The 25,130-nt window shown below is 36.4% G+C and overlaps 2 protein-coding genes across 2 annotated transcripts in view; one reads left to right on the top strand and one right to left on the bottom strand.

Moving 5' to 3' along the window:
* Window positions 1-25,130, top strand: part of LOC121389238 (piezo-type mechanosensitive ion channel component 1-like) — a 112,627-nt gene that overhangs the window by 47,494 nt on the left and 40,003 nt on the right. The window contains 10 exon segments of the mRNA XM_041520836.1: window positions 2,678-2,805; window positions 3,673-3,750; window positions 5,427-5,523; window positions 7,137-7,368; window positions 10,415-10,480; window positions 17,798-18,056; window positions 20,310-20,486; window positions 21,510-21,605; window positions 22,973-23,106; window positions 24,214-24,415. Coding sequence (XP_041376770.1) covers window positions 2,678-2,805; window positions 3,673-3,750; window positions 5,427-5,523; window positions 7,137-7,368; window positions 10,415-10,480; window positions 17,798-18,056; window positions 20,310-20,486; window positions 21,510-21,605; window positions 22,973-23,106; window positions 24,214-24,415 — 1,469 coding nt within the window.
* LOC121388014 lies at window positions 11,820-16,117 on the bottom strand. Its single transcript, XM_041519215.1, has 6 exons — window positions 15,952-16,117; window positions 13,848-14,000; window positions 13,638-13,708; window positions 13,217-13,440; window positions 12,913-13,036; window positions 11,820-12,395 (listed from the first exon to the last, which is right to left on the bottom strand). The coding sequence occupies exons 2-6, from the start codon at window positions 13,893-13,895 to the stop codon at window positions 12,218-12,220; spliced, it is 645 nt and encodes a 214-aa protein (XP_041375149.1). The 5' UTR covers window positions 13,896-14,000; window positions 15,952-16,117; the 3' UTR covers window positions 11,820-12,217.

Genomic DNA, 25,130 nt, shown 5'->3' with positions numbered 1-25,130 from the left:
CTGAATATTTGAACAGTCTGTTTTGATGACTCTAAATAAGCCAAACATTTCACAAAATTATTTATTAAAGTTCAATAATTGCAGAAACCCACTTATTTTTCAACAAAATATGCACTAAAACATGAAATTATTTTAACCAAATTAAAATAAAAGTAGCTGTTTGTTTTTAAAATTCACAGTTAGTGAATTTGGTGCGTACCAGTGCTCTAACTAATATTCACTGAAAAATATGAAGATGATAATCCACTTAACTGTTAAAATTTTAGCTAGTCAATCTGGTGACTAATATTCTCTTAATAATATTTTAGCTATCCGGTCCAGTGACTAATATTCTCATAATAATATTTTAGCTATTTGGTCTGGTGACTAATATTCTCTTCATACTATTTTAGCTATTCAGTTGGCATGGTGACTAATATTCTCGTAATAATATTTTAGCTATTTGGTCTGGTGACTAATATTCTCTTCATACTATTTTAGCTATTCAGTTGGCATGGTGACTAATATTCTCGTAATAATATTTTAGCTATTTGGTCTGGTGACTAATATTCTCTTAATAATATTTCAGCTATTCATTTGGCATGGTGACTAATATTCTCGTAATAATATTTTAGCTATTTGGTCTGGTGACTAATATTCTCTTAATATTTTAGATATTCGGTCCATTGACTAATATTCTCTTCATACTATTTCAGCTATTCAGTCGGCATGGTGACTAATATTCTCTTCATAATATTTTAGCTATTTGGTCTGGTGACTAATATTCTCTTAATAATAGTTTAGCTATCCAGTCGGCATGGTGACTAATATTCTCATAATAATATTTTAGCTATTTGGTCTGGTGACTAATATTCTCTTAATAATATTTTAGCTATTCAGTCGGCATGGTGACTGATATTCTCGTAATAATATTTTAGCTATTTGGTCTGGTGACTAATATTCTCTTCATACTATTTTAGTTATTCAGTCGGCATGGTGAATAATATTCTCGTAATAATATTTTAGCTATTCAGTCGGCATGGTGACTAATATTCTCTTAATAATATTTTAGCTATTCAGTCGGCATGATGACTAATATTCTCGTAATAATATTTTAGCTATTCAGTCGGCATGGTGACTAATATTCTCTTAATAATATTTTAGCTATCCGGTCCAGCGACTAATCTCATAATAATATTTTAGCTGTTCAGGTCGATTACTAATATTCTCTTAATAATATTTTAGCTATCCGGTCCGGCGACTAATATTCTCTTAATAATATTTTAGCTATCCGGTCCAGTGACTAATATTCTCTTAATAATATTTTAGCTATCCGGTCCGGCGACTAATATTCTCTTAATAATATTTTAGCTATCCGGTCCGGCGACTAATATTCTCTTAATAATATTTTAGCTATCCGGTCCAGTGACTAATATTCTCTTAATAATATTTTAGCTATTTGGTCTGGTGACTAATATTCTCTTAATAATATTTTAGCTATTCGGTGCCTGGTGACTAATATTCTCTTAATAATATTTTAGCTATCCTGCCTGGTTACTAATATTCTCTTAATAATATTTTAGCTATCCGGTCCAGTGACTAATATTCTCTTAATAATATTTTAGCTATCCGGTCCAGTGACTAATATTCTCTTAATAATATTTTAGCTATCCGGTCCAGTGACTAATATTCTCTTAATAATATTTTAGCTATCCGGTCCAGTGACTAATATTCTCTTAATAATATTTTAGTTATTATTCTCTTAATAATATTTTAGCTATTCGGTCGGGTCACTAATATTCTCTTAATAATATTTTAGCTATCCGGTCCAGTGACTAATATTCTCTTAATAATATTTTAGATATCCGGTCCAGTGACTAATATTCTCTTAATAATATTTTAGCTATCCGGTCCAGCGACTAATCTCATAATAATATTTTAGCTGTTCAGGCCGATTACTAATATTCTCTTAATAATATTTTAGCTATCCGGTCCGGCGACTAATATTCCCTTAATAATATTTTAGCTATCCGGTCCAGTGACTAATATTCTCTTAATAATATTTTAGCTATTCGGTCCGGCGACTAATATTCTCTTAATAATATTTTAGCTATTCGGTCGTGTGACTAATATTCTCTTAATAATATTTTAGCTATCCGGTCCGGTGACTAATATTCTCTTAATAATATTTTAGCTATCCGGTCCGGTTACTAATATTCTCTTAATAATATTTTAGCTATCCGGTCCGGTTACTAATATTCTCTTAATAATATTTTAGCTATCCGGTCCGGTGACTAATATTCTCTTAATAATATTTTAGCTATCCGGTCCGGCGACTAATATTCTCATAATAATATTTTAGTTATTCGGTCGTGTTACTAATATTCTCTTAATAATATTTTAGATATCCTGCCTGGTGACTAATATTCTCTTAATAATATTTTAGCTATTCAGTCGGGTGACTAATATTCTCTTAATAATATTTTAGTTATTCGGTCGGGTCACTAATATTCTCTTAATAATATTTTAGCTATTCAGTCGGGTGACTAATATTCTCTTAATAATATTTTAGTTATTCGGTCGGGTCACTAATATTCTCTTAATAATATTTTAGCTATTCGGTCCGGTGACTAATATTCTCTTAATAATATTTTAGCTATCTGGTCGGGTGACTAATATTCTCTTAATAATATTTTAGCTATCCGGTCCGGCGACTACTACTTGTTTGAGGATGATTCTGATGAAGAGGAAGAGGGTGTACCTGACAGTCTGACTTTTGGCACAGATACTGACGTGGACAAAGAGAAGAAACTCGGACCATTACAGGTAACAGACTGTGAAATATATTACACAATTTAGGCTCAACCATATCACTATCAATAATAAGTAATAAAAACGTATCCACTGTAACAAAAGGCAGATTAAATATTGTTTCAACTAAAATCATTGCTAATACATACACCAGCGTTGTCACAACTTGACAAGCATTGATAATCTTGCTGCAGTGAAATGGGTAATTCTGACAAAAGGTGTGAGTTTTTGCCAATAATTAAATTTATAAAGCCATAAGACAGTAAATCCTAGATTTTCATCCCCACTCCAAGGATAAAAATCCGCCTGTTTTTTTAATTCGACAGATCTCCCCCCCCCCCCCTTTTTTTAAAAATACTTTTTTTAAACACATATATGAAGCATATGTGTAAAAACAAGTGTATAAGGACATCATTTTCGTCTCCTTCGATCTAATTGTTGTTAAAACATTTTGAGACGATCCTTATTATTCATTAAAAATATAACAATAATAATATGGATAATAAATAAATTATTACTCACATGTGAGTCGTACAGATTTTACGAAACTTGTGTCAGGATTCATGTATTACCCTTGCTCTCACTTGGGCAATACAAGAATACTGACACTGGTTTCATAAAATCAGTATGATGCACAAGCTCATATAATAATCTGTTAATTCAGGTGAAAGAATAATGTAATAAATTCTGTATTGTGAAAGAGACATTGTTTTGTTTCAGATAATCTCGTGTCAGGTTTCATGTATTGCCCTTGTTCTAGCTTGGGCAATACAATAATCCTTACAATCGTTTTTGTAAAATCAGTATGACACACAAGCTTGTATAAATAAAAGAAGAATTTAATAAATTCTGTATTGTGAAAGAGATATTGTTTTGTTTCAGATAATCTCCACTGCTGTTGATTCAGGAACTGACGCAGCTGATGAGAAAGCCAAGAGCACTGAGGCTCTAAATCAAGAAGTAAGTGCTGGAGTAAAAGGAAAATTAATAGCATGGTTTAAAAGCTATTTTTACAGGGTTACTTACAGTTACGAAAAAGCATGGGAAAGCATGGCGCAGTGGTTAAGCCATCGGACTACAGGCTTGTAGGTACAGGTGTTCACAGGCCAGTACCGCCTCCAGATTTTTTTGATAAAGTTCTTTTCACAAAATGGGTTGGTCCTAAGGCCCTAATCTCTTTCACTAACCAAAAATAACAACTAACTTTTGTTTTTTGGACAGACAGACCAGATTTATTTGTGTTTATATAAGGATAGTGGTTTCAGCATTTTAAAGATATTTTCAGGATTTTTTCAAAAATAAGTTAAAATGAAAATCAATTGTTAAAAAAAGCATGGAATTTCAACCTTAGGATGGGCACATTTATGCAAAAAAGTTGTGGTCTTTTGTTCTTTTAAGGCATGTAATCTTTAGCTTTTTATCTGATTTTAGATTTTGTTTGAAAATGGATTTTCAGCAAAATCCCCTGATTTTTCCTTTGGATTTAATCTGAAATGCTGAAAAAGTTATCTTAATATTTTTTTTTTTTTTATTATTTACATTTTTTTTTTTAAATGTATTTATAATTTATATAATATAGAGGTTTCAGCATTTTAAAGATCATTTCAGGTGGGTTTTTTCTAAATGATTATCACATTCCTGCATGTCCAAAAAGTCATAAAAACATCATGAAATTTCATCTCAGGATGGGCATCAGTTTATTGGTGTAACACCGTGTCTATTGCAAGCTTTTAGTTTATTTTTATTTTTAAATAGTGTCATATAATGTTCTCTTAAACATATATTTATTAATGTCTTTTTTTAGTCCCCTACCGGTCCAACCGGAGGGGGCAATATTTCATTTCATTTCAACTTATTTTTGTGTTTATATCCAATTAAGGTTTAAGCACACTGTCCTGTGCACACACCTCAGCTATCTGAGCTGTCTGTCCAGGACAGTGGGTTAGTTGGTAGTTGGTTTGTGAGAGAGAAGAGGGTGTAGTGACATTACACCTACCCATTGAGACCTTAAGAATTTGCTCTGGGTTGGAGCTGGTACCGGGCCTGTAGTTCGATGGCTTAACCACTGCAGCATCAAGGCCAGAGACTATAGGTTTCATTTCCATCCGTCCGTCTGTCCCATATATAGTTTTCCGGATGGGTTTTTTCTAGAATGCCTTGAGATATTGAGATGAAATATTTTGTACAGCTTTGTAATATACTGTTACAGATCAAGTTTGAGTTTCATTGCAAATTACCCATTTTGGACGGAGTTATAGCCCTTGAACTTAGGAGATACAAAAATTTCTTGGATTCGGTAGGGGACATGTATTGCTTTAGCAGTACTCTCAGAACGCTTGTTTTAGCTAAAAAAAAACACAACAACAACCCAGTGTTGTTGTGATATACAAATCCACTACAACAATAACAGTTCTTTTATTTGGTGATATTGGAGCTTATATTACCAGCAAAATATATAAGTACATGTATACACACACACACAAACACACACATGTAGATATATTTAAATTTGGATGTCGAAAGAAACTCGTTCTCTAAGGAGGAGGATGGGAAGAATATTTTTAGCATTTTTATTTTATTATACATATAGTGTGTTAATAGTGTGATGGGGGTTTTTTTTCTTCATTTTTTCAAAGGCTGATGGAACTACACCTAGCAGCCCAAAAGCCGGAACTAGCACAGTGCCCTCTGGTGGTGATGATGATCAACAAGTGGGTGATGTAGAGCTTCCAGGTATGTCTTTAACTCTATTATAACCATATTCAAATATCGCTTAATGCTCAGGGTGGTGATGGAGAGATGTAGGTCCAAACATTTTGGAGATGCAGGGGTGGGAGTGTCTACTGAACAGTGTTACATAACACATTTATTTTTACAAGAACATATTTTTTTCTCATAAATGTTCTATCCAGCCAGTGCTTCACAACTGGTGTAACAAAGGCCATGGTATGTACTATCCTGTCTGTGGGATGGTGCTTATAAAAGATCCCTTGCTGCTAATCGAAAAGAGGGTCTGGTACATGACAGTGGGTTTCCTCTCTTATTATGCTGTATGGTGCTTGAACCATATTTCCTGACGCTAGGACATATAACCTTATGCAATGTGTTGAGTGCGTCGTTAAAAAAAACGTTTCCTTCCTTCTATAATGTAACCTTTAATTAGGGTCTGGTATGTACTACAGCATTGTTTTATTATTATGCTGGCGATCAGTTTGGTGCAAATGAACACACACACACACAAACTTTTCATGATCGCTAGGACATGTATCTCCTTATGCCATCTGTGGGAAGACTGCCACTTCCCACAGCACTACATCCACTTATTGGGACACGAATCTTTATGCCTGTGTAGGAAGACTGCCACTCCCAAGACTACATCCTTATGCCATCTAGGAAGAAGACTGCCCACTCCTAGGACACTATCCCCTATGTCATCTGTAGGCAAGAAGACTACTCCCTAGGACACTACAGCCTTATGAAGTGTAGGAAGACTGCCTCTCCAGAACACACCATATGCCATCTGAGTCACTCCCCAGGATAGTATCGTGTCATATGTAGGACGACTGCCACTCCAGGACACTGTCCATATGCCATCTTCAAAAAAAGACTGCCACTCCCCAGGACACTATACATACTGCCACCCCAAGACTGGTTTGACAAATCTAAACCTGTACTAGACAGAGTCATGCTTACATGATTGAGGCTGACATCTGTACTGGAATTTCATTCTGATACATGTATTATAAGACTTTTATCATCTGGCTTCGACTTGGGTGATTGTAATATTGTCTTGTCATCATACAAAATTATTAATCAGTAAAGAATATATTGAATGTTAACTTTTATTACCTGTATGGGCAGTGAGATGCGAGTGAATATATTTTGTATCTTTCTCTAGGGAGAGATAGATTTTTCCCACTGATGTCATGTTAGTTTGGTGACGTCATTGGTTTCCTCGACTGTCAAGTCTCTTGTTGATAAGATTTACCTAAAGATTGCTTTTGATGTCATTGCTTTTCTTTCGTGATGTCATCAGTTTCCTCAGACTATTTCGTCTTGTATATTATATAGTTTACGTCATGTAAAAAGTTTAAAGTTTAAGTTTGTAAACTATTTACCCTATGGGTAATAAATACAATAATCCACTCGATACTCGGAATTACAGATTATCTGTCCCTCATGAAATTAATATTGTCAGTCACTTGCTAAAGCTCAGGACAGATAATCCGTAATTCCAAGTAACTCGTAAGTTATTGTCTATATCTGTGTAATAAAACTAATGAGCAGTTGTGTATCTTATTATGTTTGGGTTTTTAAAAAATTGTTTCTATGTCTTTTTTTTCCAGCTGAAAATAAAGTTAAGAGAATTCTGATATTCATTGGGACGTTTCTTGCCAGCATTGTTGACTGGTTCATCCGCCTGTTCAACCGGATCTCGAGGAACTACCGCATCGTCGCCCATCAACTGGAAAAAGAGATGAAAGTTGAGAAGGAGAAAATTCAGGAGGAAAAACGAATAGTAGCCATGAAGCAACATGCGGACACTTCATCAGATGAAGACAAAGATGCTGCTGCAACGTTAGTTTTATGTTGTGGGTTTGTTGGGGGTGGGGTTTTTGGGGACCCTGTTGTGAAAATGTGAGATATAGGTAGTGTGGGAAGACCCGTTTCAGTGAGCATTATACATGTAAATGTAGCATTCGGTTCTATAGGGTGTATACTACCAAATCAAATCCCATAGATGACAATTGTAACATATGTGGCTAAAACTCCTACCTGCAGTGTATCAATCGACATAAGGGCAGGTAAAGCGGTAAAGTGCTCATCGGTCTAGGATCGATCCCCTTGAGTGGACCCATTGGACTATTTCTTGTTTCAGCCAGTGCTCCACAACTGGTGTAACAAAGGCTATGGTATGTACTATCCTGTCTGTGGGATGGTACATATAAAAGATTTCTTGCTGCTAGTCGAAAAGAGTAGCCCATGAAGTGGCAACAGCGGATTTCCTCTCTCAATACCTGTGTGGTCCTTAATGATATGTCTGATGCCATATAATCATAAATAAAATGTGTTGAGTGCGTCGTTAAATAAAACATTTCCTTCCTTCTTTCCTTCAATTGACCACAGATATAAGAAAGAAAGAAAGAAATGTTTTATTTAACGATGCACTCAACACATTTTAATTTATGGTTATATGGCATCAGACATATAGTTAAGGACCACACAGATTTGGAAAGGAAACCCGCTGTCGCCACTACATAGGCTACTCTTTCCGATTAGCAGCAAGGGATCTTTTATTTGCGCTTCCCACAGGCAGGATAGCACAAACCATGGCCTTTGTTGAACCAGTTATGGATCACTGGTTGGTGCAAGTGGTTTACACCTACCCATTGAGCCTTGCGGAGCACTCGCTCAGGGTTTGGAGTTGATATCTGGATTAAAAATCCCATGCCTCGACTGGGATCCGAACCCAATACCTCCCAGCCTGTAGACCAATGGCGTAACCACGACGCCACCGAGGCCGCTGACCACAGATATAAATACTACCACACCCTTAAAGTGAATCAGAAAAAAATTGGGGGTTAAGCTACTCATTTCAGAGATAACGGGTAGCATAAAATTTGAGTACTTTTTTTTTTACAGGTACCCCATACATGTTTCAAGCACATGGTTACTTGACACAGTGGTACTAGATGAAATAAAATTGCATACATTTTTTCCCCACATGAAGCTGGGTTTTTTTTCAACCAAGACACTCAGTTTATCACCAATCACAGGACTTGTGGTGTTAACTTCTCTATCAAACATTGGGTGCACCTCGTACTTTTACCCATCAGGTGAGAGCTCTCTACCGACTGACGTGGTTCGATCTTATGATGCAATCACCTCAGGTGAGAGCTCTCTACCGACGGAGGTGGTTCGATCTTATGATGCAATCACCTCAGGTGAGAGCTCTCTACCGACTGAGGTGGTTCGATCTTATGATGCAATCACCTCAGGTGAGAGCTCTCTACTGACTGAGGTGGTTCGATCTTATGATGCAGTCACCTCAGGTGAGAGCTCTCTACCGACTGACGTGGTTCGATCTTATGATGCAGTCACCTCAGGTGAGAGCTCTCTACTGACTGAGGTGGTTCGATCTTATGATGCAGTCACCTCAGGTGAGAGCTCTCTACTGACTGAGGTGGTTCGATCTTATGATGCAGTCACCTCAGGTGAGAGCTCTCTACTGACTGAGGTGGTTCGATCTTATGATGCAATCACCTCAGGTGAGAGCTCTCTACCGACTGAGGTGGTTCGATCTTATGATGCAATCACCTCAGGTGAGAGCTCTCTACCGACTGAGGTGGTTCGATGTTATGATGCAATCACCTCAGGTGAGAGCTCTCTACCGACTGACGTGGTTCGATCTTATGATGCAATCACCTCAGGTGAGAGCTCTCTACCGACTGAGGTGGTTCGATGTTATGATGCAATCACCTCAGGTGAGAGCTCTCTACTGACTGACGTGGTTCGATCTTATGATGCAGTCACCTCAGGTGAGAGCTCTCTACCGACTGAGGTGGTTCGATCTTATGATGCAATCACCTCAGGTGAGAGCTCTCTACCGACTGAGGTGGTTCGATCTTATGATGCAATCACCTCAGGTGAGAGCTCTCTACCGACTGAGGTGGTTCGATGTTATGATGCAATCACCTCAGGTGAGAGCTCTCTACCGACTGACGTGGTTCGATCTTATGATGCAATCACCTCAGGTGAGAGCTCTCTACCGACTGAGGTGGTTCGATGTTATGATGCAATCACCTCAGGTGAGAGCTCTCTACTGACTGACGTGGTGGTTCGATCTTATGATGCAATCACCTCAGGTGAGAGCTCTCTACCGACTGAGGTGGTTCGATCTTATGATGCAATCACCTCAGGTGAGAGCTCTCTACTGACTGAGGTAGATCCCGCCTTGATCTTTCATATGAGTACTAATTATAATGTGCAGGGTTTTTCTGCCAGAGGGTAAAATGTTTTTTTTCTTTCAGATTTTATTTTTTTAAGTTGACGTTTTGACAAACTTAATTGCTCTTACCATTATTATAATTTTCTTAATCCTAACCCTAATTCTGACCCATTTTCTTTCTAGGGGAGGACCCCCCCCCTCTCCCACACACACACACACACACACACACACACACACACCCTCTGTCAACTGCAGTTTTATTCAGCTCACACATTGTAAATATTCAATTCCATAGTGCCAAACCCAAATATTTCTTTCTGGCAGAAACCCTGTTATGCTAGAATAATTATGAATTATGGGAGATGTTGACAAGTAAAGATGAGTACTAATTATAATGTGCTGGAATAATTATGAACAGCGCAATATCTTGGCATGTAAAGATGAGTTCTAATTATAATGTGCTGGAATAATTATGAACAGTGTGAGCTATTCACACATAAAGATGTGTATTACTTATAAAATGCTGTAATAATCGTGAACAGTTTAAGATATGTACATATCTTTATATGGTTACTAATTATAATAATATAATTTCACTAAAATAGTCAACAATGCAAGATTTTTTAATGTGAATTAAGATGGTTACTAATTTAATGGCATAATTATTCTTCACAGGGGTGAATTATTGGAAGTAACTGTAATACCAGCAGCAACACCTTCCCATGCTGAAAGTACTTTCACGTAAGTAAAACCAAGCTAAGAACCTTAGGAATTCCTTTATATAATGATTTAATTCAGAATAGTGATAGGTGTGTAATTATTTGAAGGCCTCTATAGTACATTAGTTTATAGAATTACATTAGTAGGCCTCTATAGTACATTAGAATTACATTAGTAGGCCTCTATAGTACATTAGTTTATAGAATTACATTAGTAGACCTCTATAGTACATTAGTTTATAGAATTACATTAGTAGGCCTCTATAGTACATTAGTTTATAGAATTACATTAGTAGGCCTCTATAGTACATTAGTTTATAGAATTACATTAGTAGGCCTCTATAGTACATTAGTTTATAGAATCGTACTAAAGCCGTGAATTCAACTCCTGCAATTAAAAATGTCCACGGCAAAAAAAAAGAAGCCATTTTAAAAAATCCTGAATTATAGTTCGAGCTAAAAACGTGCCGTGGAGAATTAAAAACTCCACAGCATTGCAGATTGCTGTGGGTATTTGTTGGGTTGTGAATTAGATAAGGAGTGCAAGTAACATAATTAATATCATTAATAAAATATAACACAGCGAAACAATGTAAAATCCGACCCTTAGTAAACCAGAATTCCCTCAAAACCCGACGTTTTTCACGGTCCTTTTTTAATATCGGGACAGAACATAACTTCTTTAAACTAGATATCCCTTAAGATCAGAGTTTTTGCTTGATCCTATGGGTGTCTGGTTTAGAGAGGTGTACTGTATATTAAAAACGAGGTCATTCATAATTATCAACATTTTAATGAGCTTACAAACTGTACACTTGTTTTGGTATCCCTATACCACCATTTCTGAAAAGTATACATTGAAAAATTGAATATTTTTGTGTATGTTTGTTTTAAAATTATACACTAGCTTTAGCATATGGTTTGTGAACAGCCCTTTAATAAATAAATGAATTGTATACAGTGACACTCCCTCAAAAGTGGATCCTCATGGAACCAGAATTCCCACTCACAGTTCCTTTTTAAACATCAGTACAGAAGAGAACCTCTTAAACTGGATACACCTCAAAACCAGACTTTTTACTTGGTCCCGTGGGTGTCCGGTTTTGATGGATTTTACTGTACTTAAAGTTCCATTTAGCTATGAAGTACATAAATATATACAAACTGTAATCCATATTTACAAATAACGTTGAAAAGTCATATTTTCACCTGTGAGCTGTATTTGCATATATATACAGTGTCTGCCCGTAACTTTTTTTTTGAGTTGCCATACGGGCAAGTGGTGACAGCACTTTCACTTGCCTGGATGTCACCACTTGCCTGGATCTATTTTCACTTGCCGAATAATATTTTGTAAAAAAACTACAATATTGCAACAGATTATAAGAGAAAACATTTATTTTGAGTATTTTCCTGCACTCAACCAACCCACTCTTTAAATAAATAACAGACATGCCACTGTGACTCCCCACTGTCTCTGTCAATACATTTGTGGTATTGTTAGTCACATAACGCCATGGCACTGCAAGTATCATCATCTTCTTCATCATCATCATCCTCATCAGAAACTGTGACAACATCTGGATCCATCCTTTCTCTTTCCTGAACCAATTCAGAAATAATGTCTGTGCTACCACTTTGACTTGGCTCCTGACTAACAGGTCTCCTGCTTCTCAACCCTGCTTTAAACCACAGGTCTATTGCCCTTGTGGGATCAAATTCCTCAACTGTTGGGCCATGGATGACCAGTCTCATCAGGTCAATCATTTCTCCAGTCATCTTTTACCATTCTCATCGCTGAAAAGCCACGCTCACATTCCACTGAAGTAGCTGGAAGGGACAGCAACAGATCCACCAAGCTCAAGATATTTCTGCATAAGGAACCAAACTCCCTGTTGATCTGGCTCCACGACAATGTCTCAATCTTATCCTTGTGTCTGAATAAAATAAATAAATAAATCCTATTTACCTTCAGCATTAAGGCCAGTAGAAACTGGGTGCAAACCCTAGTACCAGTTTCCACCCAGTTTTTGTTTTAATCAATGGGTTGGTGTAAGGCCATTAAACCCTCTTCTCTCTTACAGAGCTGAGCTGTGTGCCTGGATAATGTACTTAATTGGATATAAGCACAAAATTAATGTTGAAAATGAAAATGTTGTTATCATGCTACAGTAATATAGAGAACAATATATGGATATTTAAATTGTATCTAACAGAATATATCAGTGTCATAATTGCCAGCATGGAAGTAAAATATGGTCACCAGATAGAAAGAATTTGAACTGTGTCAAACCACATGCTGTTGTTTACCAATATCCCCACCCACCACAAAGTACATACTCTAAAATGTTATTAATTTTCTGATAAATAAATCGAGCAAAACAAGTCAAATATGACATAATATAACAGAGGCATTACTTTCAAGTTGATAAAATATATGGATAAGATGGATACCTGGAGTATATGAGGGATTTGAGGTATGCCCATTCAGGTTCAGTCACATCGAGAGAAACAGAAGAAGATGACATAATGGGCTGGAAGCATTTGGCGAGCATCTCGATGGACTTGTTACCAAAATCTCATAGAAAAGTTAAAGAAAACATTGAATGAATACAAATGTATATGGTTTCCTAGTAATGTAGATCATAACGACATAAAATAATTATTAACAGTAAAATAGCACATAATCACCTACATTAAATATCTTATTAAATTCTCTAATGGTAATCATTAAATTATACTATGTAGAAATGTTTACCGTTTGCCTCAGTTTTAGTCTGTGGCCATGAAGACAGATTGATGACTGATGTTGTGGATAGAATGCCTTCATCATAGTCAGAGAATCTCTGTTTCAAAGACTCTGTAAGGGAATCGACTATTCTAGCTTGTGTTGCTGAAATATTGAAAGGGCCTCCACTTCCAGTACGGTTATATCCTTTATATTCCTTACAGTCCAACACTTGCTTGAGTTGTGGACCTGGCCTGAAAGTAGAACAGTATTCCATTACTTAGGGTCATTATACACTTATGTCAAATCACAACTCCAGAAAATATTAATGTGTCAAACGCAACTGAACGTAACAAAACAGACATGCAGAACTCGAAACAAGTAACTGAAATCAAACATAAAATTGAACTTAAAAACAACATGCAATCAAATGTTTCCAACTCACACATACCTGTATAATGCCAAAACATCTATTGCTCCCTGCAAGCTGTGCTGCACATCTGCAATGGTGCAGTCTCTTTCCTAGATGTAAATATAAAGGTTTTATTTTATAGACATCAAAGATCAGCTGATCCCTGTACTTTTAATACAGATTATATTTTGGGCACAATGGTCAGTAAATATGCAATAAGTTACTTTAAAAGTATTATATGCTTTATACCTGAAACTTCAGTGAAAGCTTGCTGAGGATTGCTATGATGTCCAACATGAAATGTCCAGTGACAATGAGTTGCTTTGTTGTCAGTATTTTTTATAACCCCTGTGCTTTGGCTTTTGCTGCTACTGTTACGCTGTAACTGGAACCTTCTTTCACCTACAAATAAATAACAAGTACAAATTAAGTTTTATATATACTACTCAAAAGAATTTAAGGGTCAGACGATATTTTCGACATTATTTTCTGAATGTCAATTATATTAGCTAGACCATAATGTCACGCATGGTATTGTTCCATTTTGACGAAAGTGGGTCTAAGCAACCCATAAATGAATTAAAATCCACTGTCATTGACACTGTCGACTAGTTCTAATGGCGAAAACATGCTTACATTTGCACGTAAATTAGGGCGAAAGCGAAAGGTCTGCTAAGTGCCCACAACTTGCTTTTTCACAAAGCGCTTCATTTGCACGCTTTGCACGTGTATTCCATGTTCCCAATGCTGAATTTCCGTATAATTGGAGCTTGCGTTCGTGTACGGTGCACACTCCAAATTCGATAATGGTATGACTTCAACTGACTATCGAAGATCGAGGAAGGGCTATTGCTTGGCTTCAGGATGGCAATATGCAAAGAAATGTTGCTCTGAGACTTGGTGTCAGTCAGAGTGTCGTTGGCCGACTTTGGCAACGGTACCAAGCAACGAATTCTGTTCGAAATCGTCCACGTTCGGGAAGACCCCGAAGCACTACAAATAGAGAGGACCGCTACATCACCTATATGGCTCTACGTCAACGCACAACCACTGCACGCCGATTACGTGACAATCTGCGGACTGCGACTGGACCTCGAGTGTCTGATGAAACCATACGCAATCGTCTGAGAGCCAATAATCTACGCTGCCGTCGCCAGGCTGTTCGACCACCACTCCTACCACGTCACAGAACTGCCAGACGTCACTGGTGCACGCTTCATCTGCCGTGGCAACGTGTTCAGTGGGGTCGAATGATGTTCACTGATGAGTCCAGGTTTAGTCTCCAGTTCAACGACGGTCGGGTTCGTGTCTACAGACGTCCTGGGGAGCGCTTCGCTGACGTTAACGTTAGACAACGTCACCGGTTCGGTGGTGGCAGCGTCATGGTGTGGGGCGGCATCTCTATCCACCACAGGACCCCCCTCTATGTGGTGGATGGCAATCTGAATGGAATCCGCTATCTGAATGAGATTATCCGGCCGTTGGTTCTCACAGGCCTTCAGCAGATTGGCGGCGGGGCAGTTCTGCAGGATGACAATGCCAGACCCCACCGCGCCAGGGTGGTAACGGACTTTCTCAGACAACAAGGTATCGCCAGGATGGATTGGCCAGCATATTCGCCTGACTTGACCCCAATAGAGAACGCCTGGGACGAATTAGGTAGGAGAGTTCGGGATAACCATGCCCCTCCGGCCAACCTTCATGATCTGGGTCAACTTCTTATGGCAGAGTGGCAGGCCATTCCCCAAGAGTTCTTCAGACGTCTGATCAACAGCATGAGGCAACGATGTGTCGAGTGTATTCGCGCCAGGGGTGGATTCACACACTATTAAACGAATGTTCTAATGTGTAAAACCATGTTTGACAACCTTCAACTTTGACAGCATGTCATGTTACTTTCTTGTATACAGTGACGTTTATTTGTGTTTTTTTGTAAATATGGAACAATAAATAAAAAAATTGGTGTAGTTTACATCATCAATCTAATACACTCTGAAACTTATTTGGTTATAAATTTTTGACCCTTAAATTCTTTTGAGTAGTTTATAATATTCATAAGTCTAAAATTGATATATTTCAATATAAAATAGTATTTTACCCAATTTAAACTTGTTTAGAACTGTGATTATTGGACAGACCTAGTTTTAAAAAGATAAGTTTTGGTTTTGGTAAAGGTGTTATAAAATAGAAAAAAAAAAAGAAAAAAAATATCCCGTTTTGAATTATGTGAGTGCATATTGTATGTAGTTTTCTATGATTGTGCAGTTTTCAAAACAACCTTTCGGTCTATAATATACAAGCAATACATGTTTACTTTAATGTTAATAGTACTTTATAATAATTATAACCGAACCTGTGACAAATGAAGAACAATAGCTGGATATGCTGACCACAGTCGTGTTAAAGGCCCGCTCAGTGTGAGGGACCCATCGAGTGCCACCAACTCTTGTGGGGATCACAGCTGCTTTTGCCATTTCTGCAGCTTCCGAACACTTCCTTAGATTTGTTCTGTTTAATGGACTTCATTCGTAGAAGTTGTACAAATCCATCAGCAATTGATCAACCTCTTTGAAGCCTGCCTCCTTTTTGAAAATGTCCTTGTAGGATAACTCCAACTTATGGTTCACGCAATGCACACCTATGAGGAGTGGTTGTTTCTCCTTCAGTCTTGCAACCAGCCCAGACTTTTTCCCACTCATGACAGATGCCCCATTACTTGCAAAGCCTACTAATTTCTTTTACCGTATATGTCATCCATTTCTAAATCATCCCCTTTTTTAAAAAGCTATGGCAGTAGCATCAAAAATGTGTTGTGCATCTCCCTTTTTCACATTTTCAATACTTAGGAATGACGTTTGGATGCAGCCCTTATTTGCGAATCTTACAAAGAACAGTTCTTGTTCTTTCACAGCAGAATCAGTTGCCCCATCTACCATCAAAGAGTAGTAGTTAGCATTTTTCAGTGACTCAACATGCTGAAGCCTTTGATCCTCACTAATGAAGTGTGTAAACTGTTTTGCAGCTTTATCAGTTCTGTATGTCTTTCCGAGATTTACGCTTTTTTTCTCATCCATTTAACATTGCCAGACAAAATTAGAAAATGGCCTGCTATGCACAGCCAGGCCATGGCATGTTATGAACATTGTGTGTAATCTTTTTACCACATCTTTATGAAGGGCCTTGATAGTTTTTTCTACTGGCGTTGTTCCTGGCTCAGCCTCCTCTCCACTTTTAATTTCAGCAGCCCGTTTGTGGGCATCACTGTCTTCATGTGCCTAAATGACAGAATCAAAATAAACATATTTTCATTCTTAATATGTTAAAAGTTTGTTATCAAACCTTTTCCCCATGGTACATGTAGTTTAATATGGTAGCTTCTAAATACTTAAATAATAAAAATATTCTAGACAATGTAGCTTTAAACAAATGCAACAAAATTACACCAACATGGTCACCCTAAATATAATTACAAATTTAATATCAATAAATAGTTATAATTGTTTAAATTCCTTGCAATTACATGTATTGGTACTTTTTTTTAACTTACTTGAGCAGTACTCTCAGAATGCTTGTTTTACATTTCTAATTAAAGTAAACTATTTTGAGGCTTCCACCATTAATTAGTAAGAGGGTTTTTACTTGCTGTCACTGTTTGTTATTACTGTTTATGTTATGTATTGCTGTACTCTCATAATGCTTGGGACCAGCCTCGGTGGCGTCATGATTACGCCATCGGACACAAGACTGATAGGTACAGGGTTCGCAGTTACCCGGTACCGGCTCCCACCCAGAGCGAGTTTTGACAACTCAATGGGTAAGTGTAAAACCACTATACCGACTTCTCTCTCACTAATCACTAACAACTAACCCGCTGTCCTGGACAGACAGCCCAGATAGCTGGTGTGTGCCCAGGACAGCATGCTTGAACCTTGATTGGATACAAGCACAAAAATAAGTTGAAATGAATGTTGATTTGTTTTGTTCTGGGGGTTTTTCTTCTTCTTTTTCTTTTGAACTTTGATCATTGCAAATAATTGTCTTGTACTTTGTGCTAAAAGTAGTTTTCTGCAGTAACACTCTTTAGTGTAGCTGAGGTGTGTGCCCAGGACAGCATGCTTGAACCTTAATTGGATATAAGCATGAAAATAAGTTGAATTGAAATGAAAATCTTGTGGTTTTTTCTTTCTTTTTTCTTGTAGGTTAGACTCGATGGATGAAGAGGAAGAGGAGAAGAAGTTTGAGAAGAGTCGCCCGCGACTCTACCGTCTGCTCGTGGCCACGTACTACATGCTGGTGTCGCGGTCCGAGCTGCTCTGTTACTTCCTGATGATCCTCAACCAGATGATGTACTGCAGCCTGCTCTCCCTGCCCCTGCCCCTCATGGTCTTCCTCTGGGGCATGCTGTCTCTGCCACGCCCGTCGAAAACATTCTGGATAACAGTTATAACTTACGTAGAGGTACAGAATTGACATTTGCTGGATGAAATAGACAATAACACCCACAAATAAAAAAACTCCATATGGTTATCTCCTAAATAAACCTCAAAAAGAGACATGTCAAATGGGATGTCATTTTATATCATGGAAAGGACGTTTGAAACTAAATAAGTTGAATTCCTCAAATCCCTTTTTGTAATTATAAGAATTGATTGTTATTTTCTTTTGTGCATTCATTGATGTATAAACAGTCACAAATTGTATAAAATTGCATAGCGTAATGAAGCGATGTTATACTAAATTTGTGACTGTTATACATCAATAATTTCACAAAAAAAATGGCAAACTAATCTTATAATTATAATTACAAACAACACAACCTATTTAGGCAAAAATACACAAAAAACTTATTTTTGTAGTCCTTTCCATGACATGCTTTACGTAATGACGTCACATTGGATGTTAAGAACGTCATTTTCTGAGGTTTATTGAACGATGACATTCATTTTTTAAACGACGTCATCCAATCAGAATAGAGTAAATCATATAACTACGGGAAGTTTGTAATTATGTCAAGATAAACAAGGAAGGAAATGTTTTATTTAACGATGCACTCAACACATTTTATTTATGGTTATACGGCGTCTGATCAAGATAAATAAATGCTAAAATCCATTCTTGTATCTCTGTTCAGTTAAAAAAAAAATTGTTGATTAATCCTACAATCACATTATGTATATTCTATGTTTTTGGTAAAAAATATAGGTTTTTGGGATAGAACTACTTTTGCACTAATTACGATCAGCAAAAGAATGTTATATTGGTCAGATTTACTTATTCTTTTATTTCCTGTTGATGGTGTTCCATGATTCTTAAAAAAAAATTAAAGTAAGAAATAAATTATTGTTATTTAAGAACATTTTTGTTTTGGTATATGGATATTATAGGTGACAAGGCATTCAATGTATGTGGACATATATACATGTACACTAGAAAACAGTAAAGTTGTGAAATAAAACAGTGCATTTCATTAATTTTGTGTGTATTACATACATGTAGAATTACATGATAAATAAAGTAACCGGTTACTTTCTTAAGATATCGGCTTCATCCTGCTCAGGTCAGATGGTGATTGCTGTTTGCAGGCATCGATATAAGCATTGTGTCTGGTAACCCATTTACAGGTTACCACAAAATATAGCCTGGTATAACCTACAGGTTACCACAACTATATGAAAGTTAGAATTGAATTTCTGTTACTACTACTGTTAACACCCTTACATGTGTGCCAGATGATTATTGTAGTTGACGCTGCTAAAATGCTGACATTCTGAAATTGTATCGGTGTGCGCGAACATCGGTATGAGAAACGAAATCCGGAAGTAAATTTATCTAGTGGGTGCTCTTTAAGGCGGATTGCCGAAATTGCTTGCAATTGCACAAGTGCGAATGAACATCGGTGCAATTTTGTACAAGAAAATAAAATGCAGAAGTAAATTCATCTAGTGGATTCTGCTTAAAACGCAGAATGATGACGATAATTGCTTGCAATTGCACAAGTTCGCATGAACATCGATGCAATTCCTTACAAAAAAATGAAACGTGGTCCGGAATGCATTGCCTGGTTTACATTCGGAAATGAAACTACTGTTAACATGAAATTTTTGTCAAGAACGAAACACCGTTTTCGACTTTTCTTACATGTGGTAACATGGTAACCGGAATGACCTTTCTCAACTTATTTCGATGCCTGCATTCGGAAAAGCCTCATGGAATTCGCCATTCTAACCTTCACAGGATAAAACCAATATCTTAAGACAGCAACCATGGTTATTCTGTATTTGTCAGTACTGAAAATGTTTAGGAGAGTGACAAATAGATCACCTTGCAGTAAAATATCTAAGGCATTTCTTTTAAAAACGTCCTGTGATTGCTCACCTGACACCATGTTAGGAGAGTGATCTATAGCTCGCCTTGATTTTCCTCATGCAGAAGCAGGGCTAGTTCTGGATGAGCAGAACATTTCGCCAAATTTTCTATTAAATTTGAATAGTTATTTTGTGACAAAATGCATATCAATATTTGCATGAAATTATTTTGCCAAATTAAAATAAATTTGCCAATTGTTTTAAAATTAGCAATTTGTGAATTTGGTGAGTGTCAGAGCTATACATGGCCCTGACAAAGACTGGTGTCTCGACCAAGTATCGAAATAACTATAAATCAATGTGCTGAGATGTCGTTAAACAAATATTGTTTTCCTTTCATTTGCAGGCAATTGTGGTCACCAAGTACATGTTCCAGTTCAGTTTCTTCCCGTGGAATGATGACAGCACCCACTTGAGCCCGTTCTGGCCACCGAAAATCATCGGGATTGAGAAAAACAACAACTATGCCTCAGCGGACCTCGTTCTGTTGCTTGTGATGTTCATTCACAGATCAATCCTCAAGGTATTATTTGTAATCTGGACGTATCCCAGTGGTAATGCTCTCGCCTTATGTGCGGTCAGTCTAGGATCGATCGCCGTCGGTGGGCTCATTGGGCAATTTCTCAGTGCAGCCAGTGCATATCAAAGGCTGTAGTATATGCTATCCTGTTTGTGGGATGGTGCATATAAAAGATCCCTTGCTACTAATGGAAAAATGTAGCAGGTTTCCTCTCTAAGACTATATGTTAAAATTACCAAAATGTTTGACATCCAGTAGCCAATGATTAATAAATAATCAATGTGCTCTAGTGGTGTCGTTAAACAAAACAAACTTCTTTAAAGTTTTATTTTCAATCAGAGTTTAAAAGTTAAAGTTTGTTTTGTTTAATGAAAAACATTAGAGCTCGTTGATTTATTAATTATCGGCTATTGGATGTTAAACATTTGGTAATTCTGACATTTGGTCTTAGAAAAGAAACCTGCTATATATTTTTCCATCAATAGCAAGGGATCTTTTATATGCACCATCCCACAGAAAAAATAGCACATACCACAGCCATTGATATACCAGTCGTGGTGCACTGGCTAGAACGAGAAATAGCCCACTGGGCCCATGAACGGGGATGATCTCAGACCAATCATGTATTAAGCGTATGGTTTGTGATAATGTGTTAATGTAGTCATAGAGATGGTTTGTGTAATGTATTAATAGATTCACATATGTATAGTTTGTGTTAATGTATTCACAGAGGTATGGTTTGTGTAATTGTTTTAATGTATTCACAGAGGTATGGTTTGTGTAATTGTGTTAATGTATTCACAGAGGTATGGTTTGTGTAATTGTGTTAATGTATTCACAGAGGTATGGTTTGTGTAATTGTGTTAATGTATTCACAGAGGTATGGTTTGTGTAATTGTGTTAATGTATTCACAGAGGTATAGTTTGTTTAATTGTGTTAATGTATTCACAGAGGTATGGTTTGTTTAATTGTGTTAATGTATTCACAGAGGTATGGTTTGTGTAATTGTGTTAATGTATTCACAGAGGTATGGTTTGTGGCGAGATGATGCTGACATATCAGCAGACATGGCCAAGGCAGAATTGAAGGAACTCAATCCACCCTGTTCACCCCAGCCAGCTGTGAGTTATATACATATATCTAGCATTCAGTGGCAACATTTACCTAGATTAATCTAGTAAAAAAACAGTACATATGTTAATATTTATCAAATTAAACTATGCAAAAACAGGACATATGTATCATTCAGTGGTAATATTCATCAAATTAAACTATGCAAAAACAGGACATATGTAGCACTCAGTGGCAATATTCATCAAATTAAACTATGCAAAAACAGGACATATGTATCATTCAGTGGTAATATTTATCAAATTAAACTATGCAAAAAGAGGACATATGTAGCATTCAGTGGCAATATTTAAAAGATTAAACTATGCAAAAATAGGACATACATGTATGTAGCACTCAGTGGCAATATTCATCAAATTAAACTATGCCAAAACAGGACAAATATAACATCCAGTGGTAATATTTACCAGAATAAACTATGTAAAAGCAGAACGTGTAGCATTCAGTGGCAATATTTACCCAGAATAAACTATGCAAAAACATAGGACACATGTAGCATTCAGGGGCAATATTCACCACATTAAACTATGCAAAAACAGGACATATTTAGCATTCAGTCTCCTTCTATTTACCAGAATAAACTATGACAAAAACAAGACATGTAGCATTCAGTGGCAATATTCACCAATTAAACTATGCTAAAACATTCAGACATATGTAGCATTAATGTCAGATTTACCAGATTAAACTATGCAAAAAAAACAAGATGTATGTTCAGCATATTCACCAATAATGAAAAAATACATAGATTAAATTAGGCAAAAACAAGATATGTTTGTAGCGTTCATAACCATACAAGCTTTACCTTAGTTAATCTATGCATAATAAGCAAAAATGACATACATAGCATTCATTGGCAAAACTTCACCAGCTAATATATGCAAAAACTCTATCATAGAAAAAGTAGTGACCAACGAATGACGTTATTTTGGAAAGCGACATCATAACATAATATGGCTTTCCCAGTCATAGCTCTGTAATCGCTTACCAAACTGACATCATTTTGGAAAATGACATAGTTTCATTGTCTCCTTCTGGTTATGTTTGAAACGTTTTGATACAGTCCTTGTTAGCCTATTCATAATAAATAACATTATCGATAATACAGAAATTATTACACTCGCATGAATTTACAAATCTCTTGTCGGGATTCATCATTGCCCTCGCTCTCTCTCAGGCAATACAAGAATCCTGACACTCGTTTCATAAAATTAGTACGACACACAAACTAGTATAATAATCTCTCTATATATATATGTATAGTATGTCTTTAACCATCTCCAATGCCATATAACCGTAAATAAAATGTGTTGAGTGCGTCGTTAAATAAAACATTTCCTTCGTCTTTAACCTTCAGGCTGCTGAGCCTGATGCTGAAATGAAATTGAAGTCTTTGGATGAAGCCGAATCTGGCAGCATGGACATAACATCAGGATCAGTTCAGGAAGAAAAAGAAGGAGGTGAAAAACCACCTGGAAAGCTCAAAGCTGGGTGAGGAATCTGAACTCATCAAATGTTACCTGATGAACTTACAGGTTAACTTTAAAATATAGTAAAGTCAAAACCAGACACACAAAAAAGAAGATTTGCCAAGTTGTAGTCACATATCAGGAGGTGACAACACGTATGTTTTCATTTCCAATAAAAGCTATTTTAGTTTTATAAAAAAAAAGATTTGAAATTACTTTTGGGCTAAAAGGAAAAGAGGACTATTAAATAGTGAGATTTTCTCTGACAGAAGTTGTATATAGTGACGTACTGAAAAATTATTAATAACAATGTCATCTTTGTTCAATTCATTCATATACTGTAAACCGGATTAATATTGCAACATTGTTTCTTTTTTTGGCTAATACACACCTTAGTGCATAACATGTAAATTTTGAGATCATCGAGACGTCACCTTTAGTACACTCTATCCTGGAAAATACTGTGTGTGTATACATTTTTGCGACTTCAGTTTTCGCTGCGAATAACACAAAATTAATGCGCACACATTTTTACCTTTGTTTGACACCCATGTTTTTTAATAAAGTTTGGAACGTTTAGCTTAGGTATTGTGTAAAACACTGCGTGTGACGGTTTACACCACATATGTTACTATTATCATCTGTGAGATTTGATTTAGTGGTACACACTATAATCTATGATCTCATTTCAACCCGTGCACCACAACTGATCAAAGGCTGTGGTATGTTCTTTCCTGTCTTTAGGAAAGTAAATATAAAAGATCCCTTTCTGCATTAGGAAAAATGTAGCATGTTTCCTCTGATGATCACGAGTCAGAATTATCAAATGTTTGACAAGCAGTAGCTGATGATTAATTAATCAATGTGCTCCAGTGGTTTTGTTAAACAAAACAAACTTTAATTATAATCTACGAACATAAATACTCTTTCTTTACAAATAGGCAATTAGTGTAAAAATAATTCCTAAATTAATTCTGTAATGTGTAAACCGTTTTTCGCAAAATCACCTCTAACCGTTTTTCCTTCCAGTTCTGAAGCTGCCCATTATGACTTTTTGAACTTGTGATGACTAAATTGTTTTTAGGACTACATGTTCTGTTTGTGTAATATGTGTACAATTTGATTATAGATTAAAGAAGTGTGTGAAGCCATTCCAGGATTTCTTCTTCCAAGTAACACAGTCATCGTACAATGCCACAGTGGATGTGTACGCACCGATGTTTGGATGCGACTTCATCAACTTTCTCATCGTCGTCTTTGGATATTGGGCATTTGGACCAGCAGTAAGTAAACACAGTGATATCATTAACAATAGAAGTAACAGGTGAAAAGTAAATTATAGGCAGCTACTGTAAATCATAAAATAAAGCAATCTTAAAATTAATAAATATTCGCATTTTGTATGGTTTCGCTAACTTCGAATATCACTGTCTAAATCAAATCTTGTTTGGTGCTCCAAAGTTTGTCAGCAGTGCTACTCCATTCAGTGTTTACTATCCAACTTAAAGGGACAGAGACTACTTTCAACCCGTCAGTTTTCACTAAGTTTATTAATCTACAAACCTGTTTCACATTGTCATAAGTTCAATTGAGTGAAACATGAGTGTGACTTTGAAATGGTGAAAATCCTCTAAAAAGGTAAACTAAAGTGCCATTCCGTAACATCATTTTGTGACATGCGTTTTTTAAATATCCAAATGCATTTTCTATATTAAAAACACCAGGATGATGTAAAACACTTTGAATATGAAGAAATGAATAATCTACCAATAAAATCGGTAATGTATGATTCATGATCAAAAACAGCTTAATAGAAAAATGTGCCTTAGTGTTTAGAAACTAGGGTATGTGGAACATAGGATATGTAACGAGCTTCCATTTGCAATTAGTCCTGAGTGTGTAATTTCATCAGAGCTTCAATATCCCACCATTAACTGTTCTACTTTAGTTTCTTAATTTATTGACACTGTTGAAAAGCTTAGTGCCCAATCGTATGATATCATCATTCGTCGAGGTGTATTTTTATTTTAACCCAAACACTGTAAT

Source organism: Gigantopelta aegis, chromosome 14 (assembly GCF_016097555.1).
Source record: "Gigantopelta aegis isolate Gae_Host chromosome 14, Gae_host_genome, whole genome shotgun sequence".
Classification (NCBI taxonomy): domain Eukaryota; kingdom Metazoa; phylum Mollusca; class Gastropoda; order Neomphalida; family Peltospiridae; genus Gigantopelta; species Gigantopelta aegis.
This window is presented reverse-complemented; position numbering and strand designations above follow the sequence as displayed.